Source organism: Benincasa hispida, chromosome 4 (assembly GCF_027475165.1).
Source record: "Benincasa hispida cultivar pf3 chromosome 4, pf3_genome.v1.1, whole genome shotgun sequence".
Classification (NCBI taxonomy): domain Eukaryota; kingdom Viridiplantae; phylum Streptophyta; class Magnoliopsida; order Cucurbitales; family Cucurbitaceae; genus Benincasa; species Benincasa hispida.
The window spans coordinates 4,928,291-4,949,248 of NC_143481.1; the positions used below are offsets into that span (position 1 = coordinate 4,928,291).

The 20,958-nt window shown below is 30.6% G+C and overlaps 2 protein-coding genes and 1 long non-coding RNA gene across 3 annotated transcripts; 2 read left to right on the forward strand and 1 right to left on the reverse strand.

The window, feature by feature from the left end:
• The first annotated feature begins 7,880 nt into the window (after window positions 1-7,880).
• CKX5 (cytokinin oxidase 5) lies at window positions 7,881-13,448 on the forward strand. Its single transcript, XM_039030264.2, has 5 exons — window positions 7,881-8,695; window positions 9,314-9,441; window positions 9,548-9,832; window positions 11,387-11,649; window positions 12,646-13,448. Exons 1-5 carry the CDS (start codon window positions 8,023-8,025, stop codon window positions 12,980-12,982), a joined length of 1,686 nt encoding a protein of 561 aa, XP_038886192.2. The 5' UTR covers window positions 7,881-8,022; the 3' UTR covers window positions 12,983-13,448.
• Window positions 13,449-14,161: 713 nt separating this feature from the next.
• Window positions 14,162-19,923, reverse strand: LOC120076438 (Tetrapyrrole (Corrin/Porphyrin) Methylase). The gene is made up of 9 exons (XM_039030265.2): window positions 19,534-19,923; window positions 18,969-19,036; window positions 18,568-18,664; window positions 18,354-18,482; window positions 17,672-17,780; window positions 17,404-17,548; window positions 16,608-16,650; window positions 14,910-15,083; window positions 14,162-14,434 (listed from the first exon to the last, which is right to left on the reverse strand). Exons 1-9 carry the CDS (start codon window positions 19,747-19,749, stop codon window positions 14,324-14,326), a joined length of 1,092 nt encoding a protein of 363 aa, XP_038886193.1. The 5' UTR covers window positions 19,750-19,923; the 3' UTR covers window positions 14,162-14,323.
• LOC150036417 (uncharacterized) lies at window positions 14,376-19,782 on the forward strand. Its single transcript, XR_016529388.1, has 4 exons — window positions 14,376-14,514; window positions 15,350-15,421; window positions 16,102-16,210; window positions 19,465-19,782. It is a non-coding gene; the product is annotated as an uncharacterized LOC150036417 (long non-coding RNA).
• Window positions 19,924-20,958: the final 1,035 nt, after the last annotated feature.

Sequence of the window (20,958 nt, forward strand, 5' to 3'; positions counted from 1 at the left end):
CTCGATCATCTTATTGCTCCTGTTTTGTCAATTCCTCTTACAATAATACAGCCGTTTTCACTCTTTTCTATAACTTCTTTTTTTCTTTTTTATCATTTTGTAACAAATTTGATTTTTTTTTTCTACTTTTTATTTTTTTGGAGAAAGAAGTTTTATTTTTCTAGAAGTTAGATTTTAATCTTCAACTTTCAATATATCATAATGAAAAACCATAAATTGAACAATAATGTTGCAACTTATATGTCTTTAATTAAAACTAAAATTAAGAATTGCGGATCTTCCAATCAATTAATTAAAAAAATTAGACAAAATCTAACCATTTAAGTAATCAATAGAGTGCTAAAATCCAACTAAATAAAAGAAGGCATCAATCACATTATTAAAAAATATTATTGGTAATAATAGTTTCATTCAATTACAAGAGCTCCTATAACTAATCATAAATCTTCAAAGTAACAATAAAATTCAAAATAGTTGAGAGATTAATAAATAATAACCCCATTTATATAGAATAATTTAGAAAAAATATATATATAATTTTTATCTTAAAGTTAACTAACACAATGCATTCTTAAGACAACACATTAGCTTTAGAGAATTAGATACGTTGGAGATTGTTAATCTCTTGATTAAAAAAAAAAGAGTATTCACTAGCTGAAATTAGGATCCCGTTGAGATATTCTTTAGAATGGAGAATAAATTTGTCAATGTTCGATATTGCAGTTTTGGTTTTTTTTCGTGATTGTTCTTTGATATAAAAAGATATTTTTTAAGACAATATTCTCTTTTTCCTCGTTCATGTTGAGGAAGTGAAGACGCTTGGTTGTGTAGTAGTTGTATCTTTGAAAAAAATTGTAATACCTACTCAATTTAAAAAAAGTAATTAAATAATGAAATTAAGTTTTCAAAAAAGTTGACCTAGTTCACCTAGGTTAAAGAAAAAAAAAGGTAAAACTTGAACTTTTCTTTTTATTTTCTAGTTCATAATAAAACAGTCAAACCAATCCTCTCTCTCTTCAATCTCTTTAAGAAAATCTTGAAGATCCTCTTTTTTTTTTTTTTTTTTTTTTTTCAAACAGATATTTAATGCAATGGGGTTTCTAAAAAAAATGAAAAAAAAAATAGAGGACAGATTCTCTTTCTCTCTGTGTAGTGTAGATCTTGTTTGATGGGTAAAAGAAGAGAAAATCTGGGTTTGATTGGGAATTGCTGTCTGAAAAGACTGAAAAGAGAGACAATATCAAAATAAATATTTGATTTATATATATATAAATAAAACTTTATTTACATTTTAATTTGAAACCTTAAGCATTTTCCCATATGTAACCTTTGTCCCAAACACACACACAAGTCCTTGTTTCATTGTATGTGTAACACAAACAAAGTTTGACATTTAAATGTTACAATTTTCTCAATCTTGTCGTTTCAAACCCTCAAACATGATTAATTGGCATGTGGCCAAATCTTAACCTCCATGTCTGGTTCATATTTTTATTTTTTATTTTTTATTTTGTTTATGGACTTTTAAAAAAATCTTATAGTTTATTCTATTTTTAAAGTAATTATCAATATAAAATTGAATTTTGTGTCTAAATTAGACTCTAAACTTTGTGTCTCGTACGTTTTTTAATTTTAGTTTTTTTCATAGGTTAAGGACATCTATTAGACATTAGACACAAAATTGAAAAAACAATAACCTAATGAAAATAAAGTTGAAAGTTTAAGGATGTATAATTAGATATTTTGAAAAGTTTGGAAACCTATTGGATAATAAATTTAAATCTAAAAGATCTATTAGAAACTTTTTAAAATTAAGTGACCTAATAGATACAAAATTGTCCAAATTGTCGGATTATAATTTCTTATTCATGCCAAATTGTCGGATTATAATTTCTTATTCATGCCAAATTGTCCAAATTGTCGGATAGTTTAAACCTTAATCTATAGGATTAAAGGTATTCCTAGTTTGGGTTCGCTTGAGTCAAAACACTTTTTAGACTTAATCAAATTGTCCAAATTGTAATTTCTTCAAATCAAATAACTCTTATTAAATAATAATGAATCCAACCCAACCAAACCACAAATCATTTGGGTTGAATTGTTTCGGGTTATTCATGTTATTTCTTTAATTTTTTGTTTTAAAAATAAATAAAATGTTAGTTATTTTCATATATTGAATTAAGATAATAACTCAATTTCAATTTAGGTTATGATTTTTTTTTCTAAAGTATTAAAAAATAATTTTTAAGTGTTGTTGGAGAATAAATTATCTAAAAAAATTATGAAATTAAATAAAATTAAAATAAATGTTGTATATACAATTGTATCATAAATATAAAAAAACATATTTTTTTAAAATTAATAATAAGCCCGGGTTGGTTGGATTAACTAGGTGAACAGGCCATAAACCAACTCAATCCATAAAATTTTCATTTATTTGAATCCAACTCAATTCAAGTGAATTGCTAACCCAATCCAAACCGTATAGATTGGATTGGGTTGATCAGATTTTTCGAATCTATCGAGTTTAATTTTTTTAACACATAGGAGGGATTGAGTTATCAGTTCACAATAAAAATAGGTAACAAGGAATTAAACCTTAAATTTTAGAGTCAGATATAGTTGGTATTTTATAATCTAGACAACTCGAATTGATTATTTGGAATTTTTTAAAGAGAGTTAATGTAATCTATAAGGTCAACAATCACACAGAGTGAGATGTATAAACCAAATAATCCACGTAGCTTGGCTTTGAAGTATTTTAATCTTTCATGATCATTTATTTAATTCAATATAATAGGAAATATATCACATATCAATACCTAACGTGATAATTTGACCAATAATCTTTCTAATTTTCCAAGCTTCTGTAGTCCTTTTCATATTAGATTTGAATAGTATATTATGTACCAAAGTCTATACTTTTCCTCATACTTCAACACTATAATACTTAAAAGAAATAATAAAGTAAAAAGGAAAAAGAAAAAAAAAAACTAATGTAATAGGTTTGCTAACGGAGTTGAACGGGACATTTTTTTTTAAAATAAAAATCAATTATAATTAGAGAGAAATAACATTTACAAGGACTTGACCACAAAATCTTTCTAGACTACATGCTTAAAAGTTGAAGTTAATGGATGAAGGTAGATTTAATAATATTATCTAACTATTTAATTGGTATAGAATCATATATTAAATAGATATTTTTGTATTAATTAGGCAAAACTTATTTAAAAAGAAAAAAAAAACATTAAATCATTTAGAGTGACAGTATACACGTTCAATACCAAAGCTTCCCTTCGATATCCAAAAATATTTGCGAGATCAAAACACCATTTGTGAATTTGTTTCTTTGCGATTAATTCAAATCTATTTTTAGTTCTTGAAATGTGTGTTGAAGATCCCGACGATGTGTTAGAAATATGGATACTCTTTCTATTGTCAACTAATTTTTAGATGAAAATTTATGTCGATTTAATATGATATAAAATCTCATGACGTTTAAACAGATAAATGATCCAAAATTAGGAAAAGGTACTATCTTGATATAACACGTTATGTATACATAAAAAGAATGCCCATGAACTATGGGATTAGCTTCAATGGAGTTTGAATTTTTTGTTCAAAATAAACCTTTAGGGATGGTTTGTTTCGCGGGTATCCTAGATTCACATGAAGTAAACATCTCGATTATCGTATTTGACATTTAGAGAGTTTTGGATGCCTCTCAAAACATAAATTTTTCAAATTCCCGAATTGAAGGCATCTCCAATTTACTTTTTTTGTCATTCCTTTTTTTTTTTATTTTTATTATTATTATTATTATTATATTAATTTTCATTATTTGTAATATATAATTAAAATAAATACTGTCAACCATGTATATCATATATTTTTAATTGTATCATAATTCTGATTATTTTTTAGCAATATATTTAAATTTAAATCTAAATTAATATTTATCATATAAAAAATCTTAAATCATGATATATTATTTTGTTGAGAAAAATAATATATAAAAATAATATAAATTGTATTAATTTTTAAAAGAAATTCAAGTTGATAAAAACAAATATGTTATATAGGTTCAAATTATATCAAATTAATTATAAAGTAATAAATAGTTGTAAGGGTATTCTTAGAACTTTATGTAAATTTTAAGACATTCCCAAGTAAAAATCTTACGAAACAAACACAATTATCGAAATATTCCAAGATATCTGCAAAAATATTCCTTCAAAACAAATATGGTAATCTAAAGATGTCATACATCTATAATTCTTAATATATTATTTTGGGTGTTTAAGATTCTGGTTATCTAACTTTTCCAAAAAAAAACAAATGGTCCCTAAAAATTTTTGTCATTAAATTCATGGACGAAAAAGTTAATATAAGCTTATTTGTTACTTAAATAAATAAATCTAAACACGTACAATAAGTAAATCTGGGGTTAGAGCTTAGTGGAAAATAATAAACAAATAAAAGAAAAAAAGACAAATACTAATTTATACCTCTAAACTTTTAGGGTTATACCAATTTAAACCTTAAACTTTAGTGATTGTATCAATTTAAACGTTGAATTTTCATAAATATATTACTTTAAACTTTGAACTTTCATAAATACATCTAAATAAAATATAATGGAGAGTTTAAATTAATACAATTATGAAAATTCAAAGTTCAAATTGATACACTTATAAAAATTCATGGTTTAAATTGATACAATTATTAGTTTGATATTTAAATTGTTACCGTAAGAAAAGCTTAATATTTGAATTGATACAATTATTAACTCATGATTTAAATTGATATAACGTTTAAAATAAGAGATATAAATTTATATTTATTCAAAAAACTAATAGAGAAACAAAATCACATGTGTGTATTAATTTCACCCAATGAAAGCTTGACACGTAAAGAAAAAAGAAATACGTGTCTATAAATTATTGGTGGTCCAAATAATTGATAGAGAATTAAAATTTTAAAAATAGCATTCATTTATTGGCCAATCATTTTCTTTCCGGACATTTATAGGCCCCCGCGAATAAAGACCAGTACTTGTCATCCAAACATAATTTATATATAAATTTGACACATTTCAAAAACAATATATTCTATTTTTTTCTTATCTAAAAATTAAAAAAAAAAACTTTATTCTTATAATTATTTCAACGTTATTATATGTTTTCGGCTAACACCATAATTAATCATATAAATAATTATTCTTTGATGCATGATTGTACTATTTTCTAAATATAAATAATCCCTTACATGGCAAAAGAGTTTAAGAATACTATTCAATGAGTTAGAATACTATTTTGGATATTTGTACTTTAAGGTTTATTTTACTTAAATTTAGCCTCAGTATCTTTTCTTTATTTTATTAATTTAAGTGTTTCAAAATTATTTTTTAACATAATTGGTTAAGACTTAATTTGAAATTATCATAGCTTTTAAAATAATTGTTTGTAATTGTGTTTTAGAAAAAATTAGTTGTAATAAGGAGTAAAATAGTATTTGGTAAAATTTAATTTAAATTAGAAAAAATTAGTTACAATGTTTAGCAAATTAATACTAGATTTGTGTAATTTAATTATATGAATAAAAGTATATTACCATTTCAATTATTTTTTATAATATTTAATTTATGATCTATTGTAATATAATTATTTGAAACTATATAGGATTTGAATTGCAACAAAATTTGTTTGATTTAAATTTTTTTATAAAATAATTTTTTTAAGTGATTGTTATAAAAAAAAAAAAAAAAAAACTAAACCAATTAATTTTGGAATAAATATGGAAAAATGGATCAATGGAATGAAAATTTGAGATGAATAAGAGAAGATACCAAATTTTTAGGAAAGCTAAAATCTAAAAGATCCCTCCAATAACTTTTGCATGATAAAATAAATTTAAAAGTGATTATGGATAGATTAATAAATAAATTATTTTACTATAATAATTTTCATGAAAAAAAATTATGTGAATATATATATATAAGATATGCTAATAGATTTTTTTTTTTTTTTTTTCAATAAACAAAAGGCAAAGACTATTTTAATCTAAGATTAATTTAACAAAATTATATAGAGTAAAATTAGATATTTAAAGTACAATAATCAAAATAAAAATAAAGTTTTATGTATAAAACAAATGTGCATAGTTTTTTCGTTCTTTTTCTCGAATGGATTGATTTTATTTTTGAACGATTTAAAAAGTTAAAAATGATGTAATATGATTGTGAAAAGTTTTACAAGGATTTTTCGAATATACCCATTTAAGAATGGAGCTTACTTTGAGGAGTAAGGACATCATCCAATTTGTCTTTAAATGGACTAATACTAATATATCCAAAACCCTACTTGTTATTGTTTTAATTAGATTAATAATGAGAAATTTTCATGTAATCTAAGGCTTAGATTCTGTGTTATTATATATTTTTTCCCTTTTCTCCAAGTGGATCGAGGGAGGGTATAGAATAGGGGCCTATATAAGGAGAATATAATTCGTGGACTTTTATGACCCTTGTTATTTAGTAAATATTACAGAAATGGGCATGTTTAATACGATAGCACGTGTCGATATGTGATTGGATGTTCAAATTAGTTGCAGTATGTTACGTTCACACTTGATTTTCGCCCATGCTCGTGTCCCAACGCAGATCCTCCGTATCCAAAAGTGGGGCCCAGAGCAGCCCCCCTTTCATCCTCCCCTTTACACAGTTTCCTCAACCTCACACGTGTCTACCTCGTCCTTGCACGTGACGAGTCACGTGTCAACCAATCGTTTAATCAAACTATAAATAAATAAATAAAAACTTACCACGACTTAGAAAGAAATGAAATGTTTTAATGGCTAGAGATATGTTTGGTCTAATGTTTACCTTTGATAATTTTAGAGATTCTATCCTTCACTCCTATATTTATTGGACTCAAATGAATTCATAGCTTATGAATTATTTATGTCTATCCATATAATATGAAATCAAATAACAAGTTTTTATTACTAAAATCAAATTTATTTTAATTTCAACATTTCATCAAAGAAGATACATTTATTTCTTTTAAAAAATAATTACACTATAATGAACTATAGAAAGTTCAACCAATAAAGAAATATAGATATTTAACTACTTGAAGGGCCTAAAGCCAGCTTTTGTTATTCAATAGAGACTCAATTTTGCAATAAAATTCAACACCTAACTTTGTATCTTTCTAAAACATATGAATATGATCCTCCATATCTTTAATATCTTTAATCTTTTAGTTAACTGTTAATATCTTAATCAGTTTAATTATATATTAAAATTGATAATTTAACATTTAACTTTAGTTCTTACGTAAAGTTTCTAAGAGAATAAAGATGAGATTTATATTAACTTGAAGGATGTTTATTGATCTTTCTAAATTTATTCACTGTACAATATAATAAAGGTAATTATTTTAAACAGTAAAATTATTGAATATATTTTTAAATATAACAAAATATCACTATCTATTAGTAGTAAAATATGTTAGGTATCTACTACTGATTAAATGTTTATTATGATTTATCGCAATTTATCACTGTAAGAGGTAGATTATAAAATCAATATATCACCTAATAATTACTTCATAAATTTAAGTTATTTCTAGACTTTCAGTCTTGTACATCTAATTAAACAGAGAATATTATTATTATCTCGTAAATGGGAAAAAAAAAAAAAATTAAGATTTTGCTTACACGGGGTTACTTCTAGAGAGAGAATAAAAGTTTTTTTTTTTTTTTTTTTTTTTGGAGTTAAAGTTGTTATTTTTCTGTTTGATTTCCCTTCTCCAAGAAAAAAAAAAACACATAAAATAAGAATCTATTTAGTGCATGTTTTTGCGTACAAAAAATCTTAAAAGCACCAATATATATATAATCCTTAGTCTTAGGTTACACTTCAACAAACACAGACACTCCCATTTCTCTGCAAATTTCAACATTTCATCTTAAGGGAAAAAAAAACTCTTTTTTATTTTCCTTTGTTCCCTTCCCATGCAACACGGCCACCGCCGCCACCACCACCGCCGTCCGATTACCGCCGCCGCCTTGAAAATTTTCAATAATAATTCAACAATGATGACCACTAAGCTTCTCTTGGCCTTTGCCTTTTGCCGTTTGATAGCAACCGTCGGACTCAACATGGGTCCAGCGGCGGAGCTTCCGCGTCTCGGTATCGAGGGCCATCTCACCGTCGATCCCTCCGATATCGAAACCGCTTCGATCGATTTTGGGCTCATGACCCGAAACCCACCTCTCGCCGTCTTGCACCCAGCCTCCGCCGATGACGTCGCCAAATTAATCCGAACGGCGGCAGAGACGGCGGAGTATGGTGGGTTTACGGTGTCGGCGAGAGGGCACGGGCATTCGATAAATGGGCAGGCGCAGACGGGGAATGGGGTGGTGATTGAGATGAGTGGCGGCGGAAGGGGTGTTTCGCCGCCGTCGCCAGTGGTGTCGGAGAAAGATAGATTTGTTGATGTGTGGGGCGGAGAGCTGTGGATTGATTTGTTGAAATGGACGTTGGAATATGGGTTGGCGCCGAGATCGTGGACGGATTATTTGTATTTGTCGGTCGGTGGGACGCTGTCGAACGGCGGAATCAGCGGCCAAGCTTTCAACCATGGCCCTCAGATCAGCAATGTCCATGAACTCGACGTCGTCACAGGTCCTTTTTTTTTTTTTCTTTCTTACTAAAATAATGCAAATGCAATAATTCAAAAATTAAATCTTCATTATAATTTAAAGTTTTTTTTGTCACATTAAACACTCTTGTGATCGTTTTTGTTTAGTTCAAAATTTTCGTACAAAATTAATTGTTTATAAGTGATTAATTTATTTTTTTTTTGAAATTTAGCCATGAATTCTACTCTATCACTCAAGAAATGAGAAATGAAAACCATTCTAAAAAAAGTAGATTTAATCTATAGTAAAAATCAAATAATTACCAAATAAATCTTAAATTAATTTTTTTTATAATAAATTTACGAACACTATTTTCACATTTTAAATGTCGAGCTGAATTCTGGAAATTAAAAAAGATAAATTTTACAAAGTTATTTTAATTCTTAGAATGGATGAAAACTATAGTAAAAAGCAAGCACATATATTTTTTTAAAAAAATAGAAAACTAAAAATAAAATCATAATCCTAGCCAAACATAGATTTGCATTAAAAAAAAATTGGCTAAGAATTTGAATCTAACCGAAATAAGAAAAGATTGGTAATTTCGAAAATGAAATGTTATCAAACAGAACGTAAACGAGTTTTTGTTCTGAATGAACAGGAAATGGGGAGATAGTGAAATGTTCAAATGAAGAAAACCCAGATCTATTCCACGGAGTTCTTGGTGGATTAGGACAATTTGGGATCATTACACGAGCTAGAATTCTTCTCGAACCAGCTCCTCAAAGGGTACAATTACATATAAATCATAACTTTAATTTATTTCTTCTCATTTCCCATGCAAAATAAAATCAAAATCAAAATACATGCAATATTAATTTATAAATAAATACAGGTTCGATGGATTCGAGTATTGTACTCAAATTTTGAAGCATTTACGAAGGATCAAGAATGGCTAATTTCTTTACACTCAAAAACAAATAATGAGAAATTTGATTACGTGGAAGGCTTTGTAATCGTGGATGAAGGTTTAATCAACAACTGGAGATCCTCCTTCTTCTCACCGGCTAATCCGGTCAAAATATCTTCCTTTAATAATAACAACTCCGATGGAGGAGTTTTATACTGCTTGGAGATCACCAAAAACTACCATGAATCCTCATCTCACACCGTTCATCAGGTATACTTTATTATATCGCACTCTATTTGCATAGACGGTCAAATTTTGCATAAATGATTTTAGAATTTTGAAATGGATGTTCTTAAATTTTTTGTTTTGAGTAGTAACAATAAGAAAAGGTTAAAATTCATCAATATAGCCTTTTAATTATGATTTGTTGCTTGAAGATTATAACATGATAAAGTTCAAATTATTCTGACCATTTTAGTTTTTGTTAAGGATTTTTTAATCCATTTCATATATATATATATATATATATATATATATATATATATATATATATATATATAATTGAAAAATGTTAGAATGATAATGTATGTTTTAAGCTAAATATGAAAGTGGGCTAAATTGGGTGAGCAGTTTTTTTTCTTCTTATTTTGTCAATTACTTAATTTATGAACATTCCAGGGCATCAAAAGTAATAATTCTTATGCTATTTTGCAAGCTGTATTTGGCTTTTGTATTGATTTTGAATATTAGGGTTGTTTTTTTTTTTTCCTTTTGTTGTGTGATTTAAATGGATTTTTGTGTGGAAAGAGAGAGATATACATATAAAATCCCAAATGATTCAGAGAGTTTTAAGGGAATGTGGGCCAACATTGTTCTTTGTTGCATTATTCTTTTTGAGTTGTGTCTCTCTCTCTGCTGCATGGCTGGAACCTTGTTTGCTTATATATATATATATATATATATATAAATATATATAGACACCCAATACCCTTTCTTATTTTTTTCTTAAAAAAATATTCTTCATTTTCTTTTTCAACACTCAAAAATAAATTTAAAAAAAAATATATTAAAAAGAGCACTATTTAGATGCAGTCTACCTATTTTCACTCCAATTACAAAGAAAAAAATTATTTTTAATATTATAAATTAGACAGTTGGATGAACAGTACAAAAATAGGTCGATACATTCAATTGTTTTATATATAGAGCAATGGGAATTTGCTCAAATATGGATTTGGAATCTTCTACTGCCATCTTTGTCTTTCATTGTGTTTGTTGTTCTTCTTTGCCCTCTCGATCCTTCTTGGGCCAAACTCTATGGATCATCACACAAGGTTAAATGGTCTATAATTTAAGTGTTTATTTGATAACAATTTTATTTTAAAATAGTTTTTTTAGACGACTTATTAAACACGATAGGATAAGTGTAGTTTGGATATAATTAAAATGGTATGATAATTGATAAGAATAATACACAGAAGATCTTGTGTGAATCAATTATTGTTTTAAAATCCTAAGACAAAGAAAAGAACATGACTTTAAGGAATTTTTCTTTTTCTTTTCATTCAATGTTAAATAATAAACTACCAAACTATTCTCTCTCTCTCTTTTCTTTTTTTTTTTTTTTTTTTTCCCTTCTCTCTTAATTTTAAGATTGATTGGAATCAAACTTATCCTCTGACAAAAAGTAGCACCTGCTTTGCAACAAAAGCTGTTCTCCATTTTTATTAATTTTTTTCAAAATTCAAACTTCAAAGTACTATTTATTATATATGTTTTTTTTTTTCTTTTTCAATTTGACTAAAAACGACGGCGTTTAATCAGGAAGTGGAGTCATTGATGAAGAACTTGAATTACATACCCGAGTCGGTTTTCACAACGGACCTGGGTTACGTGGACTTTCTGGACCGGGTTCACAAGGCCGAGTTAAAGCTCCGGTCGAAGGGCCTGTGGGATGTCCCACATCCATGGCTGAACCTCTTCGTCCCAAAGTCAAGAATCGCCGATTTTGACCGAGGAGTTTTCAAGGGTATTTTGGGAAATAACACCAGTGGGCCCATCCTCATCTACCCCATGAACAAACACAAGTGAGTTTTTTCCTTTTTTCCTTTTTTTCTTTTCCTTTTGTTTTTTATAAATAAAATAAAATAGCAATCACTTTCTGCATGCAACATGCAAAATTATTATTATTATTATTATTTTATATAGGGAGAGGGAAGCTTTTTATAATATAATCCACCTCTCAAAATGTCCATAACATAGTTTCCAAAATTTGATAGCTTTCAAATAGTCCCTACAAGTTTTTCTTTTTTCTTCCTTTTTTTTCTTTTTTTGTAAAGGTATAAAAAGTGGGCCATTGAAAAGATATTATGCTTCATGTTTGGATGAGTCAATGTATTCACTTGGAAGAGAAATTATATGGTGAGGTCGTTATAACTACCTTGAATTTATATCTAACTGATATTATAAAGCATCTAAATTTATGTGGTTGTCTTATCAAATAATTTGTTTTTGACAAATTTTATGAGACAACCAATCTGATCTTATAACATTTAAGTGTCAAGGAAACTTGTAGGACAATAAAAACCTAATCCTAGGAAGGTGACCATCATACCGTCATAGATTGAACCCATTACTTTTTAACCGTTTATCAAACCCAAGTAACGACTCATATAATCATGAAATGAGTACCATAATAACCAAAAGAAATGGTGAACTAGTTTTTAAAAAATTCCACATAAGACATGAGATGGAGGCCTAGACAGCTTGGATTGATAAATACTTTGAGGGGGGGTTTTTTTAAATGGGAAAATCGGACGGTGGTGATTGTCCAAGGGAGAAGATTCTGGTGTCAGGAGATCTTCTCCGTTGGACCTACCAATGGGGATCATGTCCTTCTCCAGTTGACGTATTCAGTTTGCAGTTTTCTAATGAACATTTTGGCTGTTACTACACATCTAACGACCCCTACACTTGGGGGGGTCCCATTCATTGCCTCATAAACTATCAACTCCATGGCCCATTCCCCTCTTACACCCTTTGTTTGTCATTTGATGACAGTTGTTTTCCCCTTTCCTGTGTAGATGGGACCCGAGGACCTCCGCCGTGACCCCAGAGGATGATGTGTTCTATCTCGTGGCATTGCTACGTTCGGCATTGGACAATGGGGAGCCAACGCAGTCGTTGGAGTATTTGAGCCATCAGAATCATCAGATCTTGGCATTCTGTTCCGAAAACGGGATTGAAGTGAAACAGTACCTACCTCACTATACGACGGAGGAGGAGTGGGTGGAGCATTTCGGGGATAAGTGGCCGGAGTTTCAAGCGAGGAAGATGAAGTTCGATCCTCACCACATTCTAGCCACTGGGCAGAGGATTTTCCCACCCTTCAAGCCGGTAAACACGGCGGTATCCCGGTGATTGACAAGCAAGAATGGCAGCAGTATGCACATACAGTAATGAATGAGGAGAGGAATATTTTGTTGTATATAATGAAGTAGAAAAGAGCAGAGAATCAAAATGTTCTTGAGAAGAGGGCTTTTCTTTTTTCTTTTTTCTTTTTACAGTGCAACACAGCTCAGAATTGTTTTGCCGAGGACCAGAAAAGGACGGTGGATTTTCAGCAACATGGAGATGGGGTCCTCCATGATCAATGCTGCACAAATAATGTACTGCTGAGGCTGTTTTCCGAACGTCCAATTGCTTTACCTCTGGCTTTTGATCATCGGCAGTTTGATGATGGGTTCAGTTTTAACTTCCAAGTCTAAACCTTTCATAATCTGCCAATTTTCACTGTTCTACCTCTTTGTTACATTTTTGTTGATTCGAGTTAAAGTATCGCATTCCCTTATCAGCTTATGTAATCAAAGAATCCTATTGTTTCAAATTCTCTTCAAGCAATATCTTGGCTAACCCAGTAAAGTAATTACTAGTTCAAGAAACAAAGAGAGAAAAGCAAGGGGCTGTAAGCGGATGCACAATGACAACAGCGACACAGCCAGAGAAACTAACTTGTACAATAATCATTTTTCAATTCAACTAGAAAGCATAGAGATGGAGATTTAAAATCTCTCCTTTTTTCTTTGAGTTACTTATTCTGATCAGTCTGAAATCAATCTCACATACTTGGTGACTGAGAGGAAGACTAATTTGAGTCGCTTCAAAATTCAAACTAGCAAACAACCAATATGGAGTACAAGGATAATTATTTGTAGCAAAATAGTACATTCCAAATGAGATTTTAAAAAATCATGTACGACACATGACACTTTAATAAACAATTCAGATACTTGTAACGCATGCATCAAACACTCAAACGGACTAGAAGGCACAAATAGTAACATGGGACAAAGCTAATAAATTTTAAGAGCAAAATATATCGAGATTATTTTGCATAAACTTGTAACTATGAATTTCCTTATTATATAAAGATGATATATGTCTTGAAAAATATATATTTTAGTAAATACGTGTCCACGACCTAATTTTTTCCTTAAAAAAGTTCACGTGTTACAGTATCTATGCTTCTTATATAGCCACTATTCTAGCACAAATCATATATCTTTGTCCCACCGACCCCAATAATATCTAACGAAAAGATTAGAACAAAACCAACAACTGTCAAAATGTATATGGAAAGGCAAGTTGTTCTTCAGAAGATTACCAGAACAGTTGATACAAAGTAGTCATTTTGCAAGAATGGAGAGATGATTATAAGCAATTAACAACTTACACCTGTGGCAAGCATGCTACAGACAATCATTATTTACAAGAATCGTTCTCCGCTCCAAGTTGATTCCCGAATCTTCGCAATGCTATTGAATAGACAGTTTTCCTACGTGCTGATGTTTTGCTAGCAACCAATTTGACAGCCTTCACGAAAATAAAGTTTTGTCAGAATTCAGGGACTACAATATTTCTATGGTTCGTGGTTTGTTCCCATCTCGAAAGTTGTAAGATCTATTCTATATTCTTTCCTGAACTTAAAAATTTCTATTTAAACTTTGAATTTTAACAAAATAATCATTTTGTTCACTACTATCTAATATCTTCCCCTCACTACCCACCCTTAACCAGCTTATACAACTTCAATAAATGCCACCACTATGACATGATATGAAACACAATGAGACATTGAAGTCATGTCATCCATGTATTGGATGGTCAAATATCAGCCATGGCTAAATAGTTATTATTCAAATCTTTGGAGACTAAACTAGAAGAAACCTGAAAGTTCAGACCAAGACACTCCTCTTTGTCCAGTACTGAGAGAATGATACCAAGCCTCTGAAAATGAATTACTTTTCATAAAATTGTCTTTATCCTATAGTCCAATTCAAGTCATTACCGTAGAAAGCCTATGTCCGCTGGAAATCAATTCTTCCAACTCCTTTTCCAGCTGTGATTCTGATGGAGTTTCGACTTCAGAATTTAGATTTCCTTCAATCAGCAGCGTAATTTCACCCTTCGTCTGGTGCAGCGAGAAGAATTCTTTAGCTTCAGCCAGGGTACCCCGCCAAAACTGTTGCAATCATCATGCTTATTTTTAAATGACAAGTCAAGTGAATATTGTGAAATCTATTATTGGAAACCCTTGAAATTACAGTATTCATGCATGAATAACACTAACGTATCACAACATATCAAAAGAATTAACACAAGATCATGGTAGTTAAATAATTGATAGAAAGTAGATCAAAGACAACATCAACTAAAATATATGGCCATTGGCCACTTAGCATATATGTTCTATTCTAAATGATAGTATAACCCAGTTCCCATGTACAGGAATCAAATCCTCCACAAGAAAAAGAGAGCGACAAATTGTATATCACAAGAATGATGAAATGAAAATTCCACGTAAGCTTTCTTGCTTTCAGGATGAGTAAAATGTTTTCAAATAATAATTGCAAATTGCAACCAATCACATTTGTGTTGAGCAGCGTGTTGGCCCTGTTCCGTAAAATCTAGTTACTGTATCTAAATATATGTTTAGCCGTCATTTCGGTCTTACCTTGTCACTGAAGGAGCATCAATATGGATAAGAGACATAGATACATACGACACAATGACACTTTGTTTTTACATATTTAGGACACAGACATAGTAAGGATGCACTTATTAAAATATGCATTTTTATAAATATATATTATTTTTATACAATATGGAAATTCAAAAGCAATAAGTTTATGGACATATATATGCTTATAAAATGAGTTCGATGAAATTTGCACTCGAAGTTTATTATTTTTTTTTGGCATTTTGTATGCTTAAATAACAAATATTCATTTTTCGATACGTATCTAAGAAATGTTGGACTCATATTAACTTTGAACAATTAGTTTCTAATACATATTTATTAATTGTGCTAGAAGGTGTTCAATTTGTATTCAACAAATGTTAGAGTGTCCAAGTTAAAACGGACACATTAGCTAAATCGAACTAAGCATGCTTCTTATGTTATCGTATGGAGTTGACTTTTTTATTTACTTTTACTATTATTTTGATGCTTAAACTTATAAACTCATAATTGGAAGTAGGGGCATACATCGGTCGGTTAGGGTTGGTTTTGGGGGAAAACCAGCACCGAAACCAACAGGTTTTCTACCGATTTGCACGCTCCTTTGTAAGGCAGCCAACCGACCAGCGGTCAGTTTTGTCCACTCTCTCTCTCTCTTTATTTATTTATTTTTTGAATGGTAAGGGTTTCTGTTTTGTCTGATTGAGGGCCAATTTAGAGAAAGTCTGAAAGGGATGTGGATTGGGCTGGAGAAAGTGGGTTGGGCTGGGGATTTATTTTGTTTTTAAAAAATAATGAAACTTAAAAAGACCAATAATATATTATAGGATTACATATTGGTCAGTTGGTCGGTTGGTTTTTTTTCCCCCCTTTCTTTGGATCGACCTACCAACCAGTTTTTTTTAAAAAAATCAATAAACTGACACCAATCGTGACCACTAGTTGGTTGGATCAGTTTTTCGTGTAAGAAGTATTGGGAACCCTACCAACTAAAATAGCAAAAAATAGAGTAAAGAAGAAAGTTACCTCCTCGTGTATCTTGGTCATTTCACGAGCTATGACACATTGCCTGCAAAACAGTAACGGAAACAAACATATTCAATAAGCAAACTGGCTACTAACAAAAGATGAGTCTGCTCCTCCACTAAAGCAATTTGGATCACAATATGAGTTTCGATTATAGGGATGTTTGGGAGTCATTTTGAAATGGTAAAATCACTCGAATATGTCTTTCATCATTTCAAAATAAATTTAATGTTTGATATTACACTTCTAAACACGAATTCATACATGGTATAATCATTGATTTTCAATATTAGCAGCATGTTTTTGAGTGTTTTTTGACATAACAAAAGTTGTTTTAACCATTTCAAAATCATTTCCAAATAACCACATATGTAACTAGAAGCACATGAACAATATTATACAACCAGTACCCACAGTCATTATTCAAAGAAACACACACAAGCTTCCAAGTTATACAATGTCTAACAAATCCTTGATGACTTGGATAGAACATAACAGGATAATGCATGATGCAAGCTTAACTGCAGAATTAGTGAGTTTGTTTATTGTCTTCAAACACTAGAACAAGCCAAATACATCATAACCTTTTCCCAACCCAACTTGAACATTAATGAAATAGACTAATTAAGATATGATGATTAAAGTATCTTCATACAACTAATTACCTCAAAGGTTCCAAATCAGATGTCATGAGTTAATGAATTATATAGATTGAACCAGATAGTGGAAGAGGGACTGCACTGATAAATTGCCCCGAGAGAATTATTAGTACAGTAGATTGGATTATACGAAGTACCTTGATTCACCAAATAATTGTGAAGTTTCCTCGAGAAACTGCTTGAGTTTGTGCGGAGGAACATAGAATATTTGAGTTGCCTCCTCGCTTGCTGAAACCATCAGCCTCTCTCTTCTAGATGCAGCATGCTTAGGAACAAAACCAACTGCACACTATACACATACTGAGAAACTGTAGCAAGCCTGAAGGTAGCCATAGGGCAAAAAAAGCTCAAAGAAAGATGCCCTTGCAGTCAAAGCACAATTATAAGTACCAGTATGAAATTTACCAAATGTAAACTCATCGGTTGACAGGCCAGAGGCAGAAATAGCAGCAACAACAGCAGAGGGCCCAGGAACAGGAATAACGGGTATATTTTTATTGACACATAATCTAACCTGTATTCACATGGTACAATTATATTAATACCACCTTTCATAATTACGACTTTAGCATAGCTCAATTAGTTAAAAGCATATGCCTGCAACTAAGAGGTTGGAGGTTCAAATCTTCTCATCCCTGCTTGAACCTTTTTTTTTCTTTTTCTTTTTTTCTCTTCGATCCCTGCTTGTTCTTGAACTAAAAAATATTAACACCTTTCATAATAAACCAATAAAATATTAAGAAGAACGCCAATATGAAAATGCATGGCTTTGTTCTAGTATTTTTCCTTGGCTATGACTATAGTCTACAGCGGAACCTTCAAAAGTAGTTTTGATTCTCTAGATGATAACTTCTATAGGAATTTCCATAGCGTTTTGATTTTTCATTTCCCCTCTCTGAGTATCCGCTCTCAAGTTTTTCCTTTCAAATTAATTGGTTACATTATCAAGTCTCAGATTTTTATGAAATGTGAATGGTCAATCAGCACATTGAAAATGAGCCCAATAAATGTAGATTATAAAAGTGATAGATGCTTAACAGAGCCTTAATGAAAGAACTAAATTTAAAATTGTTTAGAGCATGCTCACCAACTCAGTACCAGGGTCACTAATGCCTGGTGTCCCTGCGTCACTAATTAGGGCAACAATTTCACCCTCTTTTAATCTCTTCACTACTGTTTGCTCTCTTTGAGACTCGTTGAATTTGTGAAAACTGAGCTGAAATCTAAAAGCCTTCATCAGAACAAATGAAGAAGGAAAAGAAAACTATAATGTCAGAAAATAAATGCCTCAACAAACTCACAAGAGGGGTTCTAATGCTGAAATGCTGAAGCAACTTTCCTGAGTGTCTTGTATCCTCTGAAAGGATGACGTGTGCTGACTTTAAGACACGTAGAGCACTGTGTAATAGAATTTTATGGAGATAAATAGGCAGATTATTCCAAATAACTGAATAACGTCATCAAATATGGACCAGTATAAAGGAGGAGATCCTAAACTTAAGAACTTCATCCTACTCCAGGAAATGAGTCAGCTAGAAATATCACAAAACATAAAGTCTATTTCCAAATTATGAGTTTAGAGATGTACGCATGAAAAGAAAATAGCAAATTGTCAATGCTGAGTGTCAAGCTTTCAGTGTTTATGCATATATGCTGAAAAGAAAGGACAATAATGTTGGTGCTCTTTATCGAACTTTCGTACCGTAGGGTGATATCTTCAAGATTGCCAATTGGCGTGCCAACCAGATATAACCCAGGTTTCAAGGGTTCCTACAATCACGTAGATCAAAAGACAAGAATGTCTGTCAAAGTTTAAAGACAACGCATCTTAAACCATGAAAAACGGACAGAATGCACCTCCTAGTTTCGTTTTACGACTTACGAAGTTGCTATAACTTAAATTCTGATCGGGTACTAAGAAAGACAAATTCTGATCGGGTACTAAGAAAGACATAGATTAAAAATCCAGTAGTTGAAGTAGAATCCAATCCAATAGAGGTGTCAGAAAGAGAAGTAGCCTAAGTGGAACAACGGTTTCAACATGGAGAGCCAACAAAAACATAACCGTTAAGAAAACGTATAAAAGATTATGCATACTTTTCACTTTAAGCTTTAGGGGTTCAGTCTTATGTTCTCTCTATAACCATGTATGTCATTATCTCTGCTAATCACTAACTGGGTTTGTGCTAATTTTCAAGCCCACAAAGGAAATGGTTAAGAATGCATATAAAAGAACTTAAGCTCTGGGAAGTAATTCATGGTCTTACGCGCTTCAAGGATTCTTCCGCATGAATTGGTTCTACAGCTTCAGAGATGGATTGAGAAGCAGAACAAAAAGAAACGAAACAACTTTTGGGGCAAAAGGCGAGGAAGGAGTGGAATTCAAGCGGCGTCCTGGGGTTGATAGAGTGAGGAGGTCCACGACGCCATGGCAGAGCTTGCGGGAGATAAACTGCCACTGAAGGAATTCGTCGCGTCAACATTAATGCCGGAGCAAGCGAATTGAATTGAATTGTAAATGGGGACGACGGTAGAAGGAAGATTAAAGGAACAATTCTCCAAAAATCCGCCAAATTGGAGTAAAGCCGCCCTTTGAAATTTTACTAGACATTTGTAATGGGACAAGATTTTATATAATTAGTTTCCCACAGGTTACACGCTCGGGCCAAGTAACTTTGAAACATGTTTTTAAAACCAATTTTTTTTCCTTTTTTTTAAGATAAGAAAATTATCTTTAAAAGTATATAATCAAATATTAAATTAATTTTAAGTGATTAAAGATATGTTTTATGATGATTTTGAATACAAAAGTAATTTTAGTAAATTTCAAAATCGCTCTCAAATATATACTTAAGTGTGTCTGGTTTAACTTTTTAAATGTTTAATTTTGAAAATATGTCATTTTAAAAAAAATTAAAATGTTTGACAACCACTTAAAACAAGTTTTCAAACACTTGAAAAGTGTATTTTAAACTACTTTAATCAAAAGAATTTAAATAAGAATGACTTTTTTAAAACATTTTTTTCTAATCAATCCAAACAAACCATTATTCTAGTCGAACATTAGAAATATGAGAAAAACTCCTCATCTTTAAAAAATTACTTAAATAACTTATATTTTTCATTAACTTGATTTAAAACCTCATGTTTATCTAATTTGTCTACAATTTTTTTTCTCTAGCTCCTTCTACATGTGGGTTCCTTAGATACCAAACCTCTGGAAAAGTGATGCATGTTGCTTGACATTAAATTTTTCATAGTTGAAAACGTGCAAAATACTTAAAGACTTTTGGTAGAGAATATGAAAATAGAAATTTGAAAAGGGGTTAAATGAAAAGTGAAGGACCAACCAAAAACAGGCAAAATAAGGTTTCAAAAACTAGTAGCAAAAGGACAATGGGAAAAAAAAAGGTGAACTGGTGATTCAGCATGTTTATGACACATATAACACTATAGGGAGAGAGAGACATATAAGGCATTCGTCTCTGCAAACGATCAACGGTATTGATGACACCCCGGCTAAGTTCCCAAAAGAAAATTTTTAATCCTCTTGGGATATCCTTCTAAATCATCGAATAGATATCATTCAATACTGAGTCCATAGTGTCCATCAAATCAGTCATAAGAAATTTAACAGTAAAACCCATAGAAGGATCAAGAGGCTACAACCAAACATCAGGGGAAGAACGTAA

Excerpts from the sequence above, each read along its gene's own strand:
- CKX5 (XM_039030264.2), top strand. The coding sequence starts at position 8,023 with ATGCAACACGGCCACCGCCGCCACCACCACCGCCGTCCGATTACCGCC. Across the intron at positions 9,442-9,547 it reads TCGAACCAGCTCCTCAAAGG|GTTCGATGGATTCGAGTATT; the intron begins GTACAATTACAT and ends AAATAAATACAG. Across the intron at positions 9,833-11,386 it reads CATCTCACACCGTTCATCAG|GAAGTGGAGTCATTGATGAA; the intron begins GTATACTTTATT and ends GCGTTTAATCAG.
- LOC120076438 (XM_039030265.2), bottom strand. The coding sequence starts at position 19,749 with ATGTTGACGCGACGAATTCCTTCAGTGGCAGTTTATCTCCCGCAAGCT. Across the intron at positions 17,549-17,671 it reads AACCGATGAGTTTACATTTG|TTGGTTTTGTTCCTAAGCAT; the intron begins GTAAATTTCATA and ends TATAGTGTGCAG. Across the intron at positions 14,435-14,909 it reads GCGGACATAGGCTTTCTACG|GCTGTCAAATTGGTTGCTAG; the intron begins GTAATGACTTGA and ends ATTTTCGTGAAG.